The following is a 25,695-nucleotide window of genomic DNA, read 5'->3' as shown; positions in this document are numbered from 1 at the left end:
GATAGACATACCCAGTCTGGGATTAGATAGACATACCCAGTCTGGGATTAGATAGACATACCCAGTCTGGGATTAGATAGACATACCCAGTCTGGGATTAGATAGACATACCCAGTCTGGGATTAGATAGACATACCCAGTCTGGGATTAGATAGACATACCCAGTCTGGGATTAGATAGACATACCCAGTCTGGGATTAGATAGACATACCCAGTCTGGGATTAGATAGACATACCCAGTCTGGGATTAGATAGACATCCCCAGTCTGGGATTAGATAGACATCCCCAGTCTGGGATTAGATAGACATCCCCAGTCTGGGATTAGATAGACATCCCCAGTCTGGGATTAGATAGACATCCCCAGTCTGGGATTAGATAGACATACCCAGTCTGGGGTTAGATAGACATACCCAGTCTGGGATTAGATAGACATACCCAGTCTGGGATTAGATAGACATACCCAGTCTGGGGTTAGACAGACATACCCTGTGTATAGTGTAGGAGTCTGGGGTTAGACAGACATACCCTGTGTATAGTGTAGGAGTCTGGGGTTAGATAGACATACCCAGTGTATGAGTCTGGGGTTAGACAGACATACCCAGTCTGGGGTTAGATAGACATACCCAGTCTGGGATTAGATAGACATACCCAGTCTGGGATTAGATAGACATACCCAGTCTGGGATTAGATAGATATACCCAGTCTGGGATTAGATAGACATACCCAGTCTGGGGTTAGATAGACATACCCAGTGTATGAGTCTGGGGTTAGACTGGCATACCCAGTCTGGGATTAGATAGACATACCCAGTCTGGGATTAGATAGACATACCCAGTGTATAGTGTAGGAGTCTGGGGTGATCTTCTTGGTGTCGAGGAAGGAGCAGAGTTCTGGTTCATGATACTGAAGCAGCAGTCTGTACAGGTGGAACGGACGGCCCTTCACTACACAGTCCCTGGACAGGAAGACGTACCGTTACACCTAGTGTTATTAAACATTCATCATGTTTAGCATAATATAATGTACAGTATGCATTAAGGTGTCTGTAAGAGAATAAACATGGTATAAATTAATGTAGACATTAATACATGCATTTCTATAGCTTCCTACAAACGTACAATGGTGGGGGAGAGCCAAGATGGAGGTGTTGGCTTAAACACAATGGTGGGGGAGTACCAAGATGGAGGTGTTTGCTTAAACGCAATGGTGGGGGAGTACCAAGATGGAGGTGTTGGCTTAAACGCAATGGTGGGGGAGTACCAAGATGGAGGTGTTGGCTTAAACGCAATAGTGGGGGAGTACCAAGATGGAGGTGTTGGCTTAAACGCAATGGTGGGGGAGAGCCAAGATGGAGGTGTTGGCTTAAACACAATGGTGGGGGAGTGCCAAGATGGAGGTGTTGGGTTAAACGCAATGGTGGGGGAGAGCCAAGATGGAGGTGTTGGCTTCAATACAGTCATCAAGATCAGAGTTTCCCAACCCACTCCTCACCCCCAAGAAGTTTCACTTTTGCTTAACCCTAAACTGGTACACTTGATTTAATTAGTCAACGGCTTGATGATTAATTGACTAATTCTCAGTCCCTGAGAAACATCCCCACAGCATGATGCTGCCACCACCATTTTTTAAAAACCTTTATTTAACTAGGCAAGTCAGTTAAGAACAAATTCTTATTTCAATGATGGCCTAGGAACAGTGGGTTAACTGCTCAGGGGCAGAACGACAGATTTGTACCTTGTCAGCTCGGGGATTCGAACTTGCAACCTTTTGGTTACTAGCCCAACGCTCTAGGCTACCCTGCCGCTACCATGCTTCACTGTAGGGATGGTGCCAGGTTTCCTCCAGACGTGACGCTTGGCATTCAGTTCAACCAGAGAATCTTGTTCCTAATGGTCAGACTTTTGGGGACTTTTTGGCAAACTACAAGCAGGCTGTCATGTGCCTTTTACTGAGTAGTGGCTTCCGTCTGGCCACTCTACCATAAAGGCCTGATTGGTGGAGTACTGAAGAGATGGTTATCCTTCTGGAAGTTTCTCCTATCTCCACAGAGGAACTCTGGAGCTCTATCAGGGTGATCATCAGGTTCTTGGTCACCTCCCTGACCAAGGCCCTTCTCCCCCGATTGCTCAGTGTGGCCGAGCAGCCAGCTCTAGGAAGAGTCTTGGTGGTTCCAAACTTCTTCCATTTAAGAATGATGGAGGCCACTGTGTTCTTGGGGGCCTTCAATGCTGTAGAAATTGTTTGGTACCCTTCCCCAGATCTGTGCCTCGACACAATCCTGTCTTGGAGCTCTAAGGCAGTTCCTTTGACCTCGTGGCCTTATATAGACAGGTGTGTGCCTTTTCCAATCAATTGAATTTACCACAGGTGGACTCCAATCAAGTTGTAGAAACATCTCAAGGATGATCAATGGAAACAGGATGCACCTGAGCTCAATTTCGAGTCTCATAGCAAAGGGTCTGAATACTTATATAAATAAGTTATTTCTGTTTTTTATTTTCAATAAATTTGCAAACATTTCTAAAAACCTGTTTTCGCTTTGTCATTATTGGGTATTGTGGGTTGATTGCTGAAGATTGTCCGTGGTATATATCTATTGTAGAGGTGTGTGTCTGCCCGTGGAATGTATCTATTGTAGAGGTGTGTGTCTGTCCGTGGTATATATCTATTGTAGAGGTGTGTGTCTGTCCATGGTATATATTTATTGTAGAGGTGTGTGTCTGTCCATGGTATATATTTATTGTAGAGCTGTGTGTCTCACCGTGGGATATATTTATTCATGATGGCGTAGAAGCAGTTGTAGAGATCGGAGCGGGGCAGCTGCAGGCCCAGCAGGGGTTTGAGGAGGTGTGGCCAGGAGAGGTCAGGGGTGAAGGTGATGTTTCGGGACTTACAGTAGAACGTGATGACAGACTCTACGTCAGACACCATGTCACGTCCCTCCTCCTCCGCCACGCACCCCAGCTGGTCTGGAGACAGGAAGCAGAGACACAGGGTCAGAGGTTACAGGTCCTTACACTTAGCCTCACTGTCAGGACAAAGACAGCATGGAAACAGAGTTCAGAAAAATCATCCTGGAGTCATCTGCATCAAGCCTCTCCGAGTAGGAGTGCTGATCTAGGATTTTACATCATAATGAATAAGATGACGGGGGGGCCTGATATAGATCATTATGAATAAGATGACATGGACAGGGGGGACCTGATCTTATATCAGATGACATGGATGGGGGTGCCTGATCCTAGATCATTATGAATAAGATGACATGGACAGGGGGGGGGGGGGGGGGGGGGCCTGATCCTAGATCATTATGAAAAAGATGACATGGACGGGGGTGGGGCCTGATCCTAGATCATTATGAATAAGATGACATAGACAGGGGGGGGGCCTGATCCTAGATCATTATGAATAAGATGACATGGACAGGGGGGGGGGGGGGGGGGGGCTGATCCTAGATCATTATGAATAATATGACATGGGGGGGCCTGATCCTAGATCATTATGAATAAGATGACATGGACGGGGGGGGCCTGATCCTAGATCATTATGAATAATATGACATGGACGGGGGGGCCTGATCCTAGATCATTATGAATAAGATGACATGGACAGGGGGGACCTGATCTTATATCAGATGACATGGACGGGGGTGCCTGATCCTAGATCATTATGAATAAGATGACATGGACAGGGGGGGGGCCTGATCCTAGATCATTATGAATAATATGACATGGACAGGGGGGGGGGGCCTGATCCTAGATCATTATGAATAATATGACATGGACGGGGGGGCCTGATCCTAGATCATTATGAATAAGATGACATGGACAGGGGGGACCTGATCTTATATCAGATGACATGGACGGGGGTGCCTGATCCTAGATCATTATGAATAAGATGACATGGACAGGGGGGGGGGGGGGGGGGCCTGATCCTAGATCATTATGAAAAAGATGACATGGACGGGGGTGGGGCCTGATCCTAGATCATTATGAATAAGATGACATAGACAGGGGGGGGGGGCCTGATCCTAGATCATTATGAATAAGATGACATGGACAGGGGGGGGGGGGGGGGGGCTGATCCTAGATCATTATGAATAATATGACATGGGGGGGCCTGATCCTAGATCATTATGAATAAGATGACATGGACAGGGGGGACCTGATCTTATATCAGATGACATGGACGGGGGTGCCTGATCCTAGATCATTATGAATAAGATGACATGGACAGGGGGGGGCCTGATCCTAGATCATTATGAATAATATGACATGGACGGGGGGGCCTGATCCTAGATCATTATGAATAATATGACATGGACGGGGGGGCCTGATCCTAGATCATTATGAATAAGATGACATGGACAGGGGGGACCTGATCTTATATCAGATGACATGGACGGGGGTGCCTGATCCTAGATCATTATGAATAAGATGACATGGACAGGGGGGGGGGGGGGCCTGATCCTAGATCATTATGAAAAAGATGACATGGACGGGGGTGGGGCCTGATCCTAGATCATTATGAATAAGATGACATAGACAGGGGGGGGGGGGGCCTGATCCTAGATCATTATGAATAAGATGACATGGACAGGGGGGGGGGGGGGGGGGGGGCTGATCCTAGATCATTATGAATAAGATGACATGGACAGGGGGTGCCTGATCCTAGATCGGAATGAATAAGATAACATGGACAGGGGGGACCTGATCCTAGATCAGATGACATGGGCAGGGGGGGGCCTGATCCTAGATCATTATGAATAAGATGACATGGACAGGGGGGACCTGATCCTAGATCAGAATGAATAAGATGACATGGACAGGGGGGACCTGATCCTAGATCAGAATGAATAAGATGACATGGACAGGGGGGGGGGGGCCTGATCCTAGATCATTATGAATAAGATGACATGGACAGGGGGGGGGGGGGGGGGGGCTGATCCTAGATCATTATGAATAAGATGACATGGACAGGGGGTGCCTGATCCTAGATCGGAATGAATAAGATAACATGGACAGGGGGGACCTGATCCTAGATCAGATGACATGGACAGGGGGGGCCTGATCCTAGATCATTATGAATAAGATGACATGGACAGGGGGGACCTGATCCTAGATCAGAATGAATAAGATGACATGGACTTGGGGGACCTGATCCTAGATCAGCCATCCCACCCTGATACTGGATACATATGGCCCCTAGCCAGCAGAGAACCTTTCAAGCAAATGTGTCTTGTAGAAATGGATTGAAATAAGATACTAGCAAACAAGATGCCAAAGAAAGGTCTCAGGATTGATTCTTCAACCCACTAGAACATTCTCTCCCTCAGTTTGCGTCTCTTCACTGTGGCACCATGTGCTGGCCTACTCCCGGAGGTAAGGCCTGGGGAAAGGACTGTGCAAAGCTGATGACAGCTGACAGTATCTGCATAAGACCCAAACTGTATGAGAACCCAGCTTGTGTTTGGACTTGTGTTTCTATTGTCTATTCTCAACATTACTGACAGAGCCACAGAAGACAGCATTGTGACAGAGCCACAGAAGACAGCATTGTGACCGAGCCACAGAAGACAGCATTGTGACCGAGCCACAGAATACAGCATTGTGACCGAGCCACAGAAGACAGCATTGTGACCGAGCCACAGAAGACAGTATTGTGACCGAGCCACAGAAGACAGCATTGTGACCGAGCCACAGAAGACAGTATTGTGACCGAGCTACAGAAGACAGCATTGTGACCGAGCCACAGAAGACAGTATTGTGACCGAGCTACAGAAGACAGCATTGTGACCGAGCTATGCAAGACAAAGAATTATCCATCCTATGAATTGTCTTGAGCAGGGCAGGTAGAATATAATATACTCTGAACAAAAATGTAAAGTGTTGGTCCCATGTTTCATGAGCTGAAATAAAAGATGCCAGAAATTTTCCATACGCACAAAAAGCTTATTTCAAATGTGCACAAATTTGTTTACATCCCTGTTAGTGAGCATTTCTCCTTTTCCAAGACAATCCATCCACCTGACAGATGTGGTATATCAAGAAGCTGATTAAACAATGCCACAGATGTCTCGTTTTGAGGGAGCGTGCAATTGGCATGCTGACTGCAAGAATATCCTCCAGAGCGGTTGCAAGAGAATTGAATGTTAATTTCTCTAGCACAAGCCGCCTCCAACGTAATTTTAGAGAATTTGGCAGTACATCTGCCTCACAACCGCAGGCGTCGTGTGGGCGGGCAGTTTGCTGATGTCAACGTTGTGAACAGAGTGCACCATGGTGGGGGGGGGGGGGGGTATGGTATGGGCAGGCATAAGCTAAAGACAACAAACACTATTGCATTTTATCAATGGCAATTTGAATGCACCGAGATACCGTGATGAGATCCTGAGGCCCATTGTTGTACCATTCATCCACCGCCACCACCTCATGTTTCAGCATGATAATGCACTGCACCATGTCACACAAGGATCTGTACACATTTCCTGGAAGCTGAAAATGTCCCAGTTCTTCCATGGCTTGCATACTCACCAGACATGTCACTCATTGAGCATGTTTGGGATGCTCTGGATTCACATGAGACCTGAAAATAGCTGTGCAGCGACGCTCCCCATCCAACCTGACGGAGTTTGAGAGGATCTTCAGAGAAGAATGGAAGAAACTCCCCAAATACAGGTGTGCCAAGCTTGAAGCGTCATACCCAAGAAGACTTGAGGCTGTAATCGCTGCCAAAAGTGCTTCAACAAAGTACTGAGTAAAAGGTTCTGAATACTGATGTAAAATGTTATATTTATTTATTAGAATTTAGCAAAAATATGTTAAAAATAAAAAAAAGTTTTTGCTTTGTCATTATGTGGTGTTGTGTGTAGATTGATGAGGGGAAAAACTATTTAATCAATTTTAGAATAAGGCTGTAATGTAACAACATGTGCAAAAAGTCAAGGGGTCTGAATACTTTCCGTAGGCACAGTGTATACAGTACCAATCAAAGGTTTGGACACTTACTCATTACAGGGTTTTTCTTTATTTTTTACTATTTTCTACATTGTAGAATAATAGTAAAGACATCAAAACTATGAAATAACACACATGGAATCATGTAGTAACCAAAAAAAGTGCTAAACAAATCAAAATATATTTTATATTTGAGATTCTTCAAAGTAGCCACCCTTTGCCTTGATGACAGCTTTGCACACTCTTTGCATTCTCTCAACCAGCTTCATGAGGTAGTCACCTGGAATACATTTCAATTAACAGGTGTGCCTTCTTCAAAGTTAATTTGTGGAATTTCTTTCCTTCTTTATGCGTTTGAGCCAATCAGTTGTGTTGTGACAAGGTAGGGGTGGTATACAGAAGATAGCCCCCTATTTGGTAAAATACCAAGTCCATATTATGGCAAGAACAGCTCAAATAAGCAAAGAGAAACGACAGTCAAAATGATCAAAATCCAGAAAAGAGCCACTAAATTCTACAACCACCTAAAAGGAAGTGATTCCCACCCACAGAGAGATGAACCTGGAGAAGATATCCCTAAGTAAGCTTGTCCTGGGGCTCTGTTCCCAAACACAAACAGACCCCCAGGACAGGAACACATTTAGATCCAACCAAATCATGAGAAAACAACAAGGTCAGTATTTGACACACTGAAAATAATCACACAAAAACAGAGCAAACCAGAATGCTTTTTGGCCCTAAACAGAGAATACACAGCGGCAGAATACCTGACCATTGTGACTGACCCAATATTAAGGAAAGTTTTGACTATGTACAGACTCAGTGAGCATAGACTTGCAATTGAGAAAGGCAGACCTGTAGACAGACCTGGCTCTCAAGAGAAGACAGGCTATGTGCTCACTGCCCACAAAATGAGGTGGAAACTGAGCTGCACTTCCTAACCTCCTGACAAATGTATGACCATATTAGAGAGACATATTTCACAGATCCACAATGAATTTGAAAACAACCCGTTTTTGATAAACTCCCATATCTACTGGGTGAAATACCACAGTGTGCCATCACAGCAGCAAGATGTGTGACCTATCGCCACAAAAAAAGGGCAACCAGTGAAGAACAAACAACATTGTAAATACAATCCATATTTATGCTTATTTATTTTCCCTGTTGTACTTTAACCATTTGCACATCATTACAACACTGTATATAGACATAATATGACATTTGAAATGTCTTTATTCTTTTGGAACTCTGTGAGTGTAATGTTTACTGTTAATTTTATCGCTTATTTCACTTAAATAAATACTTTGCAGAGTTCAAGTAACAGACACATCTCATCATCAACTGTTCAGAGGAGACTGCATGAATCAGGCCTTCATAGTCAAATTGCTGCATAGAAACCACTACTAAAGGACACCAATAAAAAGAGACATGCTTGGGCCAAGAAACACGAGCAATGGATATTAGACCAGTGGAAATCTGTCCTTTGGTCCGATGAGTCCAAGTTTTAGATTTTTGGTTCCAACCGCTGTGTCTTTGTGAGACGCGGAGTAGGCGAACAGATGATCTCTGCATGTGTGGTTCCCCCCGTGAAGCATGGAGGAGGAGGTGTGATGGTGCTTTGCTGGTGACACGGTCAGTGATTTACTTACAATTCAAGGCACACTTAACCAGCATGGGTCCCATCTGGTTTGCGATTAGTGGGACTATCATTTGTTTTTTGACAGGACAATGAACCAACACACTCCAGGCTGTGTAAGGGCTATATGACCAAGAAGGAGAGTGATGGTGTGCTGCATTAGATGACCTGGCCTCCACAATCACCAAACCTCAACCCAATTGAGATGGCTTGGGGTGAGTTGGACCGCAGAAAACATGTGCTCAGCATATGTGGGAACGCCTTCAAGACTGTTGGAAAAGTATTCCAGGTAAAGCTGGTTGAGAGAATGCCAAGCTTGTGCAAAGCTGTTATCAAGGCAACGGGTGGCTATTTTGAAGAATCTGAAATATATTTGGATTTGTTTAACACTTTTTTGGTTACTACATGATTCCATATGTATTTCATAGTTTTGATGTCTTCAATACTATTCTACAATGTAGAAAATAGTAACATCCCTGGACCATGAATGAGTCGGTGTGTCCAAACCTTTGACTGGTACTGTATATATAACATAGATACTGTATGTAACAGTCACTCACCAATGAGCTGCTGGCAGCGGGTGTGTATAAGGTTCTGTTCTGGAAGATCCAGGACTCCATCCCACGAGGACAGACTGTCTCCTTTACCTGCCACATTCAGCGCAATCTGACAAAACACACCAACTAGTTAGTAGCTGACAGACGGGACCAGATCGTCAGTTGGTAGCTGACAGACGGGACCAGATCGTCAGTTGGGAGCTGACAGACGGGACCAGATCGTCAGTTGGGAGCTGACAGACGGGACCAGATCGTCAGTTGGGAGCTGACAGACGGGACCAGATCGTCAGTTGGGAGCTGACAGACGGGACCAGATCGTCAGTTGGGAGCTGACAGACGGGACCAGATCGTCAGTTGGGAGCTGACAGACGGGACCAGATCGTCAGTTGGGAGCTGACAGACGGGACCAGATCGTCAGTTGGGAGCTGACAGACGGGACCAGATCGTCAGTTGGTAGCTGACAGACGGGACCAGATCGTCAGTTGGTAGCTGACAGACGGGACCAGATCGTCAGTTGGTAGCTGACAGACGGGACCAGATCGTCAGTTGGTAGCTGACAGACGGGACCAGATCGTCAGTTGGTAGCTGACAGACGGGACCAGATCGTCAGTTGGGAGCTGACAGACGGGACCAGATCGTCAGTTGGGAGCTGACAGACGGGACCAGATCGTCAGTTGGGAGCTGACAGACGGGACCAGATCGTCAGTTGGGAGCTGACAGACGGGACCAGATCGTCAGTTGGGAGCTGACAGACGTGACCAGATCGTCAGTTGGGAGCTGACAGACAGGACCAGATCGTCAGTTGGTAGCTGACAGTTACCCCAACACACAGGAGGAGACAGACTGGGAAACTACTGAGAACCACTGATGGCTCAGAGTTGTTCCCAGTCAGGTATACCTCCTGGCTCTAGCTATGAGATATGCTATGCTAGTCTTCTGTTCTCCTCATTGAGCAGCTAATCAACAGTGGAGTGGTGTCTGCTAACGTTGGGGGTCAACAAACCAATTATCAGCTAAACAGATTAGAGATGTCCCCCCTCCCTAGTCCCTCACCCTCTGACCCTCCCTACCTAGTCCCTCACCCTCTGACCCCTCCCTAGTCACACCCCTTCCCTAGTCCCTCCCTCACCCTCTGACCCCCCTCCCTAGTCCCTCACCCTCTGACCCCCCCTCCCTAGTCCCTCACCCTCCGACCCCCCCTCCCTGGACCCCACCCTCTGATCCTTCTACACCCCTCCCTAGTCCCTCACCCTCTGACCCCCCTCCCTCACCCTCTGACCCCTCTACCCCCCTCCCTAGTCCCTCACCCCCTCCCTGGACACTCACCCTCTGACCCTCTCTACCTAGTCCCTCACCCTCTGACCCCCCCCCCCCTCACCTCCCCAACCCCCTCCCTAGTTGCACCCCCCCTCCCTGGACCCTCAACCCTCTGAACCCCCTTACCCCCCTCCCTGGTCCCTTACCCTCTGACCCCCCCACCCCCTCCCTAGTCACACTCCTTCCCTAGTCCCTCACCCTCTGACCCCCCATCCCCTTCCTTAGTCCCACCCCATTCCTAGTCCCATCTCATCCCTAATCAAATCAAATCAAGCTTTATTTATACAGCACATTTCAGACATGGAAAGCAACTCAACGTGCTTTACAGGAAAAAAATATATAAAATCAAGTCCCACGCCGCCCTAGTCCCTCACCCTGACCACCCCCTCCCTAGTCCCTCACCCTGACCACCCCCTCCCTAGTCCCTCACCCTGACCACCCCCCCCCTAGTCCCTCACCCTGACCACCCCCTCCCTAGTCCCTCACCCTGACCACCCCCACCCCCACCCATTCTATCCCTAGTCTAATTCCTCCGCCTCTGTTACGGTAGGCCGAACCCACGAACCCTGACCTCGCTCACCTTCCACAGCTTGGCTCTCTGCTGGGCTGGTAGCTCCTGGACTCGAATAACCTCCCCGGCCTCTTCCCCATCCAGCCCCAGCCCTCCCCCCAACCCCAGCTCCCCCTGTATGTCCATCTCTAGCTCCAGGTCAGAGCCTCCAGAGTCCAGGGCCTCAGCCAGATCCTGATCCCTGCAGGACAGAGAAACAGCAACACTATCAGAACGACATCTAACGCCTATAAAACACACATTTTTTAGGGCAATGTTGCAAGACAGGACAAAGAACAAGGTTAGAGAACAGGACAGGTCAGACAGCAACACAGGTCAGCGCAGAGAACAAGACCGGTCAGCTCAGAGAACAAGACAGGTCAGCGCAGAGAACAAGACAGGTCAGCGCAGAGAACAAGACAGGTCAGCGCAGAGAACAAGACAGGTCAGCGCAGAGAACAAGACAGGTCAGCGCAGAGAACAAGACAGGTCAGCTCAGAGAACAAGACAGGTCAGCTCAGAGAACAAGACAGGTCAGCGCAGAGAACAAGACAGGTCAGCGCAGAGAACAAGACAGGTCAGCGCAGAGAACAAGACAGGTCAGCGCAGAGAACAAGACAGGTCAGCTCAAAGAACAAGACAGGTCAGCTCAGAGAACAAGACAGGTCAGCTCAGAGAACAAGACAGGTCAGCTCAGAGAACAAGACAGGTCAGCTCAGAGAACAAGACAGGTCAGCTCAGAGAACAAGACAGGTCAGCTCAGAGAACAAGACAGGTCAGACAGCAACACAGGACAGCTCAGAGAACAAGACAGGTCAGACAGCAACACAGGACAGCTCAGAGAACAAGACAGGACAGGTCATAAAGCAAGAGAAAACAGGTCACAAAACAAGACAGGTCACAGAACAAGACAGGTCAGCTCAGAGAACAAGACAGGTCAGACAGCAACACAGGTCAGCTCAGAGAACAAGACAGGTCCGCTCAGAGAACAAGACAGGTCCGCTCAGAGATCAAGACAGGTCCGCTCAGAGATCAAGACAGGTCCGCTCAGAGATCAAGACAGGTCCGCTCAGAGATCAAGACAGGACAGGTCATAAAGCAAGACAGGTCACAGAACAAGACAGGGCAGGACACAGAACAAGACAGGACACAGAACACAGAACAAGACAGGACACAGAACAAGACAGGACACAGAACAAGACAGGACACAGAAGACAGGTCACAGGACACAGGACACAGAAGACAGGTCACAGGACACAGAACAAGACAGGTCAGGCCACAGAACAAGACTGGTCAGGACACAGAACAAGACAGGTCACAGAACAAGACAGGTCACAGAACAAGACAGGACAGAGACCCAGACAGGACAGCTCAGAAAGCATGACAGGACAGCTCAGAAAGCATGACAGGACAGCTCAGAAAGCATGACAGGACAGCTCAGGGAACAAGACAGGACAGGTTAGACAGCAACAAAGGAAAGGTCAGAGAGACAAACACTGTTGAACTGTTTAAATCCTACATTTTTCAGCAACGTCAATAACACTTCAATACTGATATGCTATTTGTTTGACTACTGTTTCATCTGTATACAGGGCTTTTTCAAATGTCACGAGGACGAGTCTATTTCTGTCACCACTGAGCATCAAACACATTCCAATGTAAATCAAAGCATCAGCCACAACCTGAACATTCAGTTTACAGCATGTGTCTGTCCCACTGCTAGCCAACAGATAAACACTTTACTACCGTCACATTAAAAGAGATGACAAGGGATTGGTGGGATCTCTTTCATATAGTATCTGATAGGTGTTGGAATCTGATAATACGATAGGTAAGCAGCTCAAAAGAATCAGATTGCTCAACAGAACAAGAGGAGAGTGGTCAAAGTCCCCTGCTGTTACCATGGTTTCCAGGCTGCCTGACCCTAGCAGTAGTAAGGCTAGGCTAGAAACAGTAGGCTACATTGACTTCCTGTATCAAATATGGTCTGCAGTAACTAATAGGTGTTGGAATCTGATAGGTATTTGTATTTATTACGGATCCCCACAACTCTTCCTGGTGTTCGACAAAACGTAGGCATTTTATAATTTTTAAAAAACATTACAATACATTCATTGCAGAATTCACAACACACTTCATGCGATTCCCTCCCTGTTCCATAAGGTGTATTTTTACCTGTTTTTAAATCTGATTCTACTGCTGCATCAGTTACCTGATGTGGAATAGAGTTCCATGTAGTCATGGTTCTATGTAGTACTGTGGAATAGAGTTCCATGTAGTCATGGCTCTATGTAGTACTGTGGAATAGAGTTCCATGTAGTCATGGTTCTATGTAGTACTGTGGAATAGAGTTCCATGTAGTCATGGTTCTATGTAGTACTGTGGAATAGAGTTCCATGTAGTCATGGCTCTATGTAGTACTGTGCGCCTCCCATAGTCTGTTCTGGACTTGGGAACTGTGAAGAGACCTCTGGTGGCATATGTATGGGTGTCTGACCTGTGTACTAGTGGATTAAACAAACAGCTTTGTACATTCAACATGTCAACACTTCTTACAAAAACAAGTAGTCAATCTCTCTTCCACTTTGAGCCAGGAGAGATTGACATGCATGTCATTAATATTAGCTCTCCGTGTACTTTTAGGGCCAGCCGTGCTGCCCTGTTCTGAGTCAATTGCAATTTTCCTAAGTCTCTCTTTGTGGCACCTGACCACATGACTGAACAGTAAGTAGTCCAGGTGTGACAAAACCAGGGCCTGTAGGACCTGCCTTGTTGATAGTGTTATTAAGAAGGTAGAAACTAGGGCTTGTAGGACCTGCCTTGTTGATAGTGTTGTTAAGAAGGTAGAAACTAGGGCCTGTAGGTCCTGCCTTGTTGATAGTGTTGTTAATAAGGTAGAAACTAGGACCTGTAGAACCTGTCTTGTTGATAATGTTGTTAAGAAGGCAGAGCATCGCTTTATTATGGACAGACTTCTCCCCATCTTAGCTACTACTACATCAATATGTTTTGACCATGACAGTTTACAATCCAGGGTTAATCCAAGAAGTTTAGTCTCCTCAATTTGCTCAATTTCCACATTATTCATTACAAGATGTAGTTGAGGTTTAGGGTTTAGTGAATGATTTGTCCCAAATACAATGATTTTAGTTTTGGAAATATTTAGGACTAATTTATTGCTTGCCACCCACTCTGAAAGTAACTGCAGCTCTTTGTTGAGTGTTGCAGTCATTTCAGTCGCTGTAGTAGCTGAGGTGTAAAGTGTTGAGTCATCTCTATACATAGACACACTGCACTGGCTTTACTCAAAGCCAGTGGCATGTCATTAGTAAAGAATGAAAAATGCAAGGGGCCTAAACAGCTACCCTGGGGAATTCCTGATTCTAACTGGATTATGTTTGAGAGGCTTCCATTAAAGAACACTCTCTGTGTTCTGTTAGACAGGTAACTCTTTATCCACATTATAGCAGGGGGTGTAAAGCCATAACACATACGTTTTTCAATTAGCAGACTATGATCGATAATGTCAAAAGCTGCACTGAAGACAGCCCCACAATCTTTTTATCATCAATTTCTCTCAGCCAATCATCAGTTGTTAAATGTCCTTCCCTATATGCGTGCTGAAAGTCTGTTAGCATTGTATCTGGTAAAACACAATTTTCCCCAGAAGTTTACTAAGAGTTGGTAACAGGGTGATTGGTCGGCTATTTGAGCCAGTAAAGGGGCTTTACTATTCTTAGGTAGCGGAATGACTTTCGCTTCCCTCCAGGCCTGAGGGCACATGCTCTCTAGAAGGCTTAAATTGAAGATATGGCAAATAGGAGTGGCAATATCGTCCACTATTATGCTCAAACATTTTCCATCCAGATTGTCAGACCCCGGTGGCTTGTCATTGTTGATAGACAACAATGATTTTTTCACCTCTTCCACAGACTTTACTGAACTCAAATGTACAATTCTTGTATTCCATAATTTGGTCCGATATACTTGGATGTGTAGTGTCAGTGTTTGTTGCTGGCGTGTCATCCCTAAGTTTGTTAATCTTGCCAATGAAAAAAAAAATTAAAGTAGTTAGCAATATCAGTGGGTTTTGTGATAAATTATCCATCTGATTCAATGAATGATGGAGCAGAGTTGGCTTTTTTCGCCCAAAATGTCATTTAAGGTGCTCCAAAGCTTTTTACTATCATTCATCTTTGTTTCATAGTATGGTTTCTTTTTATTTAGTTTTGTCACATCACTTCTTAATTTGCAGTACATTTGCCAATCAGTTGGGCTGCCAGACTTAATTGCAATACCTTTTGCCTCATTCCTCTCAACCATACAATTTTTCAATTCCTCATCAATCCACAGGGATTTAACAGTTTTTACAGTAATTTTCTTAATGGGTTCATGCTTATTAGTAACTGGGATAAGCAATTTCATAATTGCGTCAAGTGCAGTGGCTGGTTGCTCCTCATTACACACCACCGACCAGCAAATATTCGTCACATCATCAACATATGAATCACTACAAAAGCTATAAAGAAGCAGATTGCTCTACAGAGCAAGAGGAGAGCAGACCATTTTAAAAACAGGAAGGCAATAAAGCCTACCGTTTCTATTCTGCTGCATTAGGATAGTACTGAGGAAGGGACTGAGACTAAAGCCACTGTCACAGCATACTTCAACCTATTACATGGAAAATATATTGTCAAACATCGTAGTAATTAAATCATCTTTCGTTTCTCAGATATATTCCGCAAATGTAATCCTAGCTTGAGACTTAACTTTTTTTAATTTTTTTTTTTTTCCTTCATTTTTGATTTACTCTTTTTATTATTATATACATTTAATATTTTTTTTTGTAGGCTGAATAATAATAACAATAAAAACGTGAATATTAATTAAAAAAAATATATGAATAATATAACATGAATAATAACAATAATATGAATAATAATATTGCTCCATCCATCTGCCCAGAGGAGAAATAGCGGTATCTTTTTCCCCTCTCCAATCCACTACAAAGCAGGATGAACAGTGACATGGAGGTCATTGTTAACCTGCCTGCTGCCCAGGGACTCCGCTCTTCTGTTACATAAAGCAGACAGACAGACAGACCTGGGAAATGGGCAGATGGGAAATACAGACACTGCATAATATGTGCAAGTAAACATTAGCACAAAGCTCAGGTACTGTATAGTAGATCTAACCCTAGATACTGTACAGTAGACCAAATCGTATGTCACATGCGCCGAACACAACAAGTGTAGACATTACAGTGAAAAGCTTACTTACAAGCCCTTAACTTCTTCAATATAGGAGGCGCTCTTTTAATTTTTGGATGAAAAACGTTCCCGTTTTAAACAAGATATTGGAAAGAAAACACTTTTCAGTTTCCAAAACTGCAAAGATATTGTCTGTGAGTGCCACAGAACTGATGTTACAGAAAAAAACCCAGATAAAAATACAATCAGGAAGTGCCGCATTTTCTGAAACCGCCTCATGGCAATGACTCCTTATATGGCTGTGGAGGAGCTAGGAGTCAGCTTACCTTTTCCACGTTTTCCCCAAGGTGTCTGCAGCATTGTGACGTATTTGTAGGCATATCATTGGAAGATTGACCATAAGAGACTACATTTACCAGGTGGTCGCTTGGTGTCCTCCGTCGCAATTATTGCGTAATCCTCAGCTGCAGTATTTTTCCGTTTTCTTCTGATACGAAGCCAGCTGCCACCACTGATAGATTATCGAATAGATATGTGACAAACACCTTGAGGATTGATTCTAAACAACGTTTGCCATGTTTCTGTCGATATTATGGAGCTAATTTGGAAAAAAGTTTGGCATTATAAGTGACTGCATTTTCGTTTTTTTTTTTCTTAGCCAAACGTGATGAACTTAACGGAGCTATTTCTCTTACACAAATAATATTTTTGAAAAAAAATGAACATTTGCTACCTAACTGAGAGTCTCGTCATTGAAAACATCCAAAGTTCTTCAAAGGTAAATGATTTCATTTGAATGCTTTTCTTGTTTTTGTGAAAATGTTGCCTGCTGAATGCTAGGCTTAATGCTATGCTATCAATACTTTGGTTAAAGCATATTTTGAAAATCTGAGATGACAGTGTTGTTAACAAAAAGCTAAGCTTGTGTGTCAATATATTTATTTCATTTGCGATTTTCATGAATAGGAAACGTTGCGTTATGGTAATGAGCTTGAGGCTATGATTACGCTCCCGGATACGGGGTTGCTCGACGCTAGAGGTTAACCAACAATGCAGTTAAGAAAAATACCTAAAAAGAAATAAAAGTAACATGACAATACAGCAGCAGTAAAATAACAATAGCGAGGCTATATACAGGGTATTACGGTACAGAGTCAATGTGGAGGCTATATACAGGGTATTACGGTACAGAGTCAATGTGGAGACTATATACAGGGTGTTACGGTACAGAGTCAATGTGGAGGCTATATACAGGGGTGTTACGGTACAGAGTCAATGTGGAGGCTATATACAGGGGGTACCGGTACAGAGTCAATGTGGAGGCTATATACAGGGTGTTACGGTACAGGGTGTTACGATACACAGTCGATGAGGAGGCTATACAGGGAGTACCGGTACAGAGTCGATGTGGAGACTATTACAGGGTTTTACGGTACAGAGTCGATGTGGAGGCTATATGCAGGGTATTACGGTACAGAGTCAATGTGGAGGCTATATACAGGGTGTTACGGTACAGAGTCAATGTGGAGGCTATATACAGGGTGTTACGGTACAGAGTCAATGTGGAGGCTATATACAGGGAGTACCGGTACAGAGTCGATGTGGAGACTATATACAGGGTGTTACGGTACAGAGTCAATGTGGAGGCTATATACAGGGTGTTACAGTACAGAGTCAATGTGGAGGCTATATACAGGGGGTACCGGTACAGAGTCAATGTGGAGGCTATATACAGGGTGTACCGGTACAGAGTCAATGTGGAGGCTATATACAGGGTGTTACGGTACAGAGTCAATGTGGAGGCTATATACAGGGTATTACGGTACAGAGTCAATGTGGAGGCTATATACAGGGTATTACGGTACAGAGTCAATGTGGAGGCTATATACAGGGTATTACGGTACAGAGTCAATGTGGAGGCTAAATACAGGGTGTTACGGTACAGAGTCAATGTGGAGGCTATATACAGGGGGTACCGGTACAGAGTCAATGTGGAGGCTATATACAGGGGGTACTGGTACAGAGTCAATGTGGAGGCTATATACAGGGTGTTACAGTACAGAGTCAATGTGGAGGCTATATACAGGGGGTACCGGTACAGAGTCAATGTGGAGGCTATATACAGGGGGTACCGGTACAGAGTCAATGTGGAGGCTATATACAGGGTGTTACGGTACAGAGTCAATGTGGAGGCTATATACAGGGGGTACCAGTACAGAGTCAATGTGGAGGCTATATACAGGGGGTACCGGTACAGAGTCAATGTGGAGGCTATATACAGGGGGTACCGGTACAGAGTCAATGTGGAGGCTATATACAGGGGGTACCGGTACAGAGTCAATGTGGAGGCTATATACAAGGGGTACCGGTACAGAGTCAATGTGGAGGCTATATACAGGGGGTACAGGTACAGAGTCAATGTGGAGGCTATATACAGGGGGTACCGGTACAGAGTCAATGTGGAGGCTATATACAGGGGGTACCGGTACAGAGTCAATGTGGAGGCTATATACAGGGTATTACAGTACAGAGTCAATGTGGAGGCTATATACAGGGTATTACGGTACAGAGTCAATGTGGAGGCTATATACAGGGTGTTACGGTACAGAGTCAATGTGGAGGCTATATACAGGGGGTACCGGTACAGAGTCAATGTGGAGGCTATATACAGGGGGTACCGGTACAGAGTCAATGTGGAGGCTATATACAGGGGGTACCGGTACAGAGTCAATGTGGAGGCTATATACAGGGGGTACCGGTACAGAGTCAATGTGGAGGCTATATACAGGGGGTACCTGTACAGAGTCAATGTGGAGGCTATATACAGGGGGTACCGGTACAGAGTCAATGTGGAGGCTATATACAGCGGGTACCGGTACAGAGTCAATGTGGAGGCTATATACAGGTATTTGAAGAATCTCACTTTTTTGGTTACTACATGATTCCATATGTGTTAATATCATAGTTTTGATGTCTTCACTATTATAATAAATTAGCAGTGGGGAGGGGAGTGCTGAGGAGTATTTCTGGGGGTGTGCCCCTGCCCAGTCATGTGAAATCCATAGATTAGGGCCTAATGCATTTATTTCAATTGACTGATTTCCTTACATGAACTGTAACTCGGTAAAATCTTTGAAAATGTTGCATGTTGCGTTTATATTTTTGTTCAGTATAATAAAGCCTAATATCACACAAGCCATTTTGGCATTTGAATGTTTAAGGTGCAGCGCAGATGTGCAAGATCAGGAACAGGCCGCCTACCTGGCATTGGTCAGCGTGTTGGGAACAGTGCTCAGATTGACTAGGCTACTGGAGCTGGGTGTAGCGCTCAGATTGACTAGGTTACTGGAGCTGGGTGTAGTGCTCAGATTGACTAGGCTACTGGAGCTGGGTGTAGTGCTCAGTTTGACTAGGTTACTGGAGCTGGGTGTAGTGCTCAGATTGACTAGGTTACTGGAGCTGGGTGTAGTGCTCAGATTGACTAGGCTACTGGAGCTGGGCACAGTGCTCAGATTGCCTAGGCTACTGATATTGCCTGGAGTTGTTCGGCATGCTTTAAATGACTTGTAGACCAATGACTGTCAACGTAGTTACACGCTTAGTGCGGTTTGGGGTTCACCGACCCAGGCACTTGTATTGAACATTTGAATCGGGGACCTATTTGTGAATCTTTACATCCCCAGACACAACCTGTCCTTATTAGCATGATTCCCTCCCTGTTACAACAGACACAACCCGTCCTTATTAGCATGATTCCCTCCCTGTTACAACAGACACAACCAGTCCTCGTGATTCCCTCCCAACAGTGATTTCCTGCCGGATAGACTGTGTCTCTGTTCTCCCTGCTCATGAACAGTGTCTTTGTAACCATATAAATAATGACCAGAAGGAAGGATACTGAAATGAATGGATTAACCAGGGCTCATTCTATGTGAAAGGTAGCCCAAGAAGTTCTCTTAAGGAGTCTACTGTTACTTCCTAAGGTCCAAGTACCTTATATGTTCTGTTCAGAGGTAGACTGGCTCTGGCAGACAAAACAGACAAATTCTCCATCTAAACGTGAATGAATTCTCAATTGTGATACGATTCTAGAAACATAAAGCCCTTTAATTTTATATCACAAACAATTTCACAGGTGTAGACTAACAGAGACAACAATGCAGAGATGCAAAATATAAAAATTATAGAAAAAGTAAAACGCGTAATAATAAAAGCAATAATTGGTGGTGAGTTGGTGGTTGAAGATGTCCCTCTAGTGGTGTGGGGGCTGTGCTTTATGGGTGGGGTTATATCCTTCCTGTTTGGCCCTGTCCGGGGATGTCCTCGGATGGGGCCACAGTGTCTCCTGACCCCTCCTGTCTCAGCCTCCAGTATTTATGCTGCAGTAGTTTATGTGTCGGGGGGCTAGGGTCAGTTTGTTATATCTGAAGTACATCTCCGGTCCTATTCGGTGTCCTGTGTGAATTTACGTGTGCTCTCTCTAATTCTCTCTTTCTTTCTCTCACTCGGAGGACCTGAGCCCTAGGACCATGCCTCAGGACTACCTGACATGATGACTCCTTGCTGTCCCCAGTCCACCTGGCCGTGCTGCTGCTCCAGTTTCAACTGTTCTGCTTTATTATTATTATTCGACCATGCTGGTCATTTATGAACATTTGAACATCTTGGCCATGTTCTGTTATAATCTCCACCCGGCACAGCCAGAAGAGGACTGGCCACCCCACATAGCCTGGTTCCTCTCTAGGGTTCTTCCTAGGTTTTGGCCTTTCTAGGGAGTTTTTCCTAGCCACCGTGCTTCTTCACCTGCATTGCTTGCTGTTTGGGGTTTTAGGCTGGGTTTCTGTACAGCACTTTGAGATATCAGCTGATGTACGAAGGGCTATATAAATAAATGTGATTTGATTTACAGGGGTATTGGGTAATAACATGGTTAATAGTACCAAGTCAATGTACAGGGGTATGGGGTAATAACATGGCTACCAGTACCAAGTCAATGTACAGGGGTATGGGGTAATACCACCTTGCACACTCTTACCTGCATCTAGCTGATCTGGGGTGTAATCATTAGAACAAGTATTTCTTTCCCCATTTCAGAGGAGGATGGAAAATAGCTGTCCTCCGGCTACACCATGGTGCTACCCTAGAGAGTGCTCGAGGCTACTATTTTTTTTGCTAACGATGTTTCCAAAACCGTACCGTAAGAAATGCATGTTCACATACAGACTGAGTGTCGGGCTCTTAACTAAAGTCCCCTGGGGAGAAGATACCTCCATCAATAGGCGCTCAAGGTAGTTAGCATCTATCAATGGGGAAAATGAATGGCATCATTTGCCTACAGTACGCTGGTTGACACATATACAGAGCTTGTTGGAATGTCCTTCACTTTACTATAATGACAAGAGGAACACATTTAGCAGCCTGTCTTTACACTATCCTGATTCCTGACCAAGCTGATGAAGGCCATTGTTCGGATAAGGGCTGAGCAGTACACCATATTTTAATATATACCAGTATTGATTCTGGTTTCAGTTTTTACTTTACCTTCTATAACTGTATTTTAATGTTTGGTTTGTTAAATGTCATATGCAACTCCAGCGCAGTGAGTTTTTATAGTTTACTTCCATTTGCTACTTGAGTCATTTCTCCCCCTCTCCTACTGCATGCTGCTAACCACACCAAGCCCTGCATCACTCAAGGAGAGAGCAGGTACTCGACCAGAGTCACCAGCACTTTCTTGCCGTTCACTCCGCATGGTCAGATGGATGCAACAATGTCGGTGACCTGCTGCTTTCCACAAGCCTTCTAGAATCACACTGTATTCAGTATTTTACTGTCTCCAAACTACTGTCATCTAGTTTATTTTCTTAGCAAGGTGTTGGGAAAAATAAATTGTGTTAATGCTAATCGCTAGTTAGCTGGCAAGCTAGCTTGCTAAATATACGTAGCTAGTTAGCTAATACGGCCTGGTACCAGTGCAGGCCTAGATAAGATACTGTTGTACAAAAATGCTTATCAGAGAGGAATAGGTAAGCATGAATATGTTGGTTAGCTAGTTAGCTATATGACATAAGAAATCATGTAATGTAACATAATTAGGGTCACCTGGAAACACTGACCAACACTTTGGTTCCACTTTGGCTTATTCAGTCATTCGTTGTCAAACAACAATGTACTCAAGGCGGCAGGGTAGCCTAGTGGTTAGAGCGTTGGACTAGTAACCAGAAGGTTGACTTGCCTGGTTAAATAAAGGTAAAATAAAAAAAATTAAAAGGTGCTTCTCCCACTACATTCCAAGTATAGAATTATAATCACTATATTTCCACGATTCCACCAATTAACTAGTCCTAGATGTTTTGCCCATACCATGCTGCGTGGTACAATGTGAAAATGATAAGTGCAGGAAATGCAGAAAATAATTTTTGCTTCGAGCTGGATTGAACAGTATAAATGGAGAAAGGCCCATTGAAATCACTATAATTGATGTGTGATCCTGCCTGGGGAAATTAGATACTCAGAAAGCATACCTAGAACATTATTCAAACACATAAAATACTGTCATACCGTCAAAAATATCATGAAATTATATTTGATCCATATCGCCCTGCATAAAAATGTGATTTGACTGATGTTTAGCTGGATCAGGAACAGCTCCACAGGCATAAAACACTCCCCAGTATCTGTGCGTTACATGTGACCAGACCGCATGTTCATTTTGTCCACCCACACCAGACGCAATCAGGACATGCAGGTTGAAATATCAAAACCAACTATATTAATTTGGGGATAGGTTGAAACAAATGAAACATTCATGGACATTTAGCTAGCTAGCTTGCTGTTGCTAGCTAATTTGTCTTGGGATATAAACATTGGGTTGTTATTTTACCTGAAATGCACAAGGTCCTCTACTCTGACAATTAATCCCCAGATAAAAGGGTAAACCAAGTTATTTTCTAGTAATCTCTCTTCCTTCTTCTTCTTCTTTGGACTTATATGGCGGTTGACAACAGACTTTAAGGTGCATCACCCCCACCACCTGGACTGGAGTGTGAACCTCAGTTAATCTTTCAATCACCCACGTGGGTATATGCTCCTCAAAACCAATGAGGAGATGGGAGAGGCGGGACTTTCAGTGCATCATGCGTCACAATTAGAACCAAGTTCTATTTTAGCGCCTGGCTACGCAGACGCGCACAAGCAGGGTGGATGCAATGATTGAATAACATGCATGGGTAAATTTATTTTACGACGCGAGCGGTGTGGTCAGCATGTTAGAGATGTCGACGATGAGTATGACATGTCTGGTCTCTAATGCCGCATTCAGAACATTTGGGAACTCTGAAAAATACGAGGACAAATCATGACATCAGTGATCTTCAGGTCAGGAATTCAGAGCTTTAGAAAGAGGACCGAGTTGGATTTTTCCCCCAGTCAGGCTTGTTTTTTTCCGAGTTCCCAGTTGTTTTGAACGTGGCGCAACGCAGAGGAAGCTTCAATTCAAAATAAATTGGACAGCTCTGCATGCATTATAATGTAGAAATACATTCGTTATTCACCAAATATAGAGTATCCCTGAGCAGCCATCTTAATTTAGTGCCCATTACGTATGTACTTCCAAAAAAAAGTATAAAGTAACCAAAAAAACCAACCTATTTTGCACCTCCAATTGCTGCCAGACTTCACTCATTACTGCCACACAGGTCAGAAGTCTTCAAGAGTCAGTTAAGAACAATTCTTATTTACAATGATGGCCTACCCCGGCCAAACCCGGACGACGCTGGGCCAATTGCGTGCTACCCAATGGGACTCCCAAACACAGACGGATGTGGTACAGCGTGGATTCGAACCAGGGACTGTAGTGACGCCTCTTGCACTGAGATGCAGTGCCTTAGACTGCGCCACTCGGAAGCCCAAAATGTATACCTTTTTTGGAAGTACATACCAGCCGTAATGGGAGCAAAACTCCAGCAGAGCTGTCTAATGGGAATTTGAATCAGAACTTCGTGGGCGTCAGAGACCAGACACGTCATACACATTCAGCGTCGACATCTCTAGCTGCTTTCAAGACAACTAGAAACTCGTAAATAACAGAGGTCAAATCATGACGTCGGTGATCTTCAGGTTGGAATGTCATAGCTCTATAAAGATGCCCGAGTTTCCGACGTCACGTTCGAAACAAATCCTCAGTCGGAGTTCTTTTTTCCCCGAGTTCCCAGTTGTTTTAAACGCACTAAAATCGGAGATTTCTGAGTTCCCAGTTGTTTTGAACGCGGCATAACGCACAGATACTGTGGCAGCCAGAACCTCACTTCACAGCCATTAGGACAACTTTGATGATAGGGGATGAGTGGCTACTGTTGACAATAGAAAAAAAAATAATTAAGCCACAACCTCTCGAGTCTACAGCTAGCTAGCTAACGTTAGCAACATTTACATCAAAATCCTAAACAATACCAGCAGTGTCGCTCAGGAATGACAACACTAGTTGTTGTTGTAGCTAGCTAGTATTGCAAACAATGGTTATCGAATTGCCTAGCTACTTTCTTGTGAAAGCCTACCTAGACTAACGAAACGTTAGCTGGGCTGTTTCAGATGAGAGCATCGCTCGATCTCCGGCTAGTAGCTAATCGATACAGTCCAAAACCATCATCACCCCAGAACGGCAACCTACTTTTCCCAGATGTAACGTAGCTAACAAATATTGTTTTATATTATGAAAATACTGATTCAACTGATGTCATAAGTATCTCTGACAACAGTGATAATTATATGTAATCTTACCAGCTGCCTTCAAGAACTTCCTCCACTGCATCCGCCATTGCTGTGTTGACGTCAACGTCAAAATTGCCGTCCAGAAGAGCATGGAGAGGATTCGATTAATGCCGAGGACCTTCCCAGGTTGAACTTGGTTAGCGTTGGTCGCGTTCGTTTTGGAACCGGGCTGCCTCCGGGCAATGAGCCAGGGTCCCCGTTTTGGCAGGCAACGAAGTCGCCTCAAAACAAAAGTGATGTAGGTTAAGTATGTAGAGTAATGAGTAGGATTCTGTGTTTTCACATGTAAAAGTAATAAGTGATAAGCATGCTTTATCTACCTTTATCAGACAATGAAAACAAAACTATATTTTAATTAAAATATATGTATGTTTCTGAGCGATGCATCATGCTGCGTTTTTGATAACATGACCCAGCAGCGCACTGTACGATTTGGAAAGCGCTCCTCCCTCACCGCTTCTGATGATTCACGCCATAGCCCGGTACACCACAGTTCAGCTTAATCGAATTCCCTCATTGTGTGGCGAAGGGTGAGAAGGCCACTTGTTGCCTCCCTTTCTCTCTAAAATTACTATTAATTCAATTATGACCATTTTATAACAACACAGTTAGTTTTGCCTCTCTTGGACATTCTCTCTGAGAAAATATAAAACATAACTGGTCAGTTGGTCACAAACACACAGAAACCGGCAGAAA

At 44.7% G+C, this 25,695-nt stretch overlaps 1 protein-coding gene across 4 annotated transcripts in view; it reads right to left on the bottom strand.

Moving 5' to 3' along the window:
* The window catches only part of tbc1d23 (TBC1 domain family, member 23), a 57,164-nt gene extending 31,983 nt beyond the window's left edge, over positions 1-25,181 (bottom strand). Inside the window, exons 1-5 of one of the 4 annotated variants that reach the window (XM_036977160.1) lie at positions 25,009-25,181; positions 11,051-11,222; positions 9,157-9,262; positions 2,763-2,970; positions 833-956 (exon numbers count right to left, since the gene is read on the bottom strand). In XM_036977160.1, coding sequence (XP_036833055.1) covers positions 833-956; positions 2,763-2,970; positions 9,157-9,262; positions 11,051-11,222; positions 25,009-25,046 — 648 coding nt within the window. In that variant the 5' untranslated portion in view covers positions 25,047-25,181. The remainder of the gene's footprint in view (positions 1-832; positions 957-2,762; positions 2,971-9,156; positions 9,263-11,050; positions 11,223-25,008) is intronic. The other 3 variants (XM_036977245.1, XM_036977209.1, XM_036977292.1) reach the window with 3 other exon arrangements.
* Between the last annotated feature and the right edge of the window lie 514 nt (positions 25,182-25,695).

The sequence above is a fragment of the Oncorhynchus mykiss genome, chromosome 1 (genome assembly GCF_013265735.2).
Source record: "Oncorhynchus mykiss isolate Arlee chromosome 1, USDA_OmykA_1.1, whole genome shotgun sequence".
Taxonomy (NCBI): Eukaryota; Metazoa; Chordata; class Actinopteri; order Salmoniformes; family Salmonidae; genus Oncorhynchus; species Oncorhynchus mykiss.
This window is presented reverse-complemented; position numbering and strand designations above follow the sequence as displayed.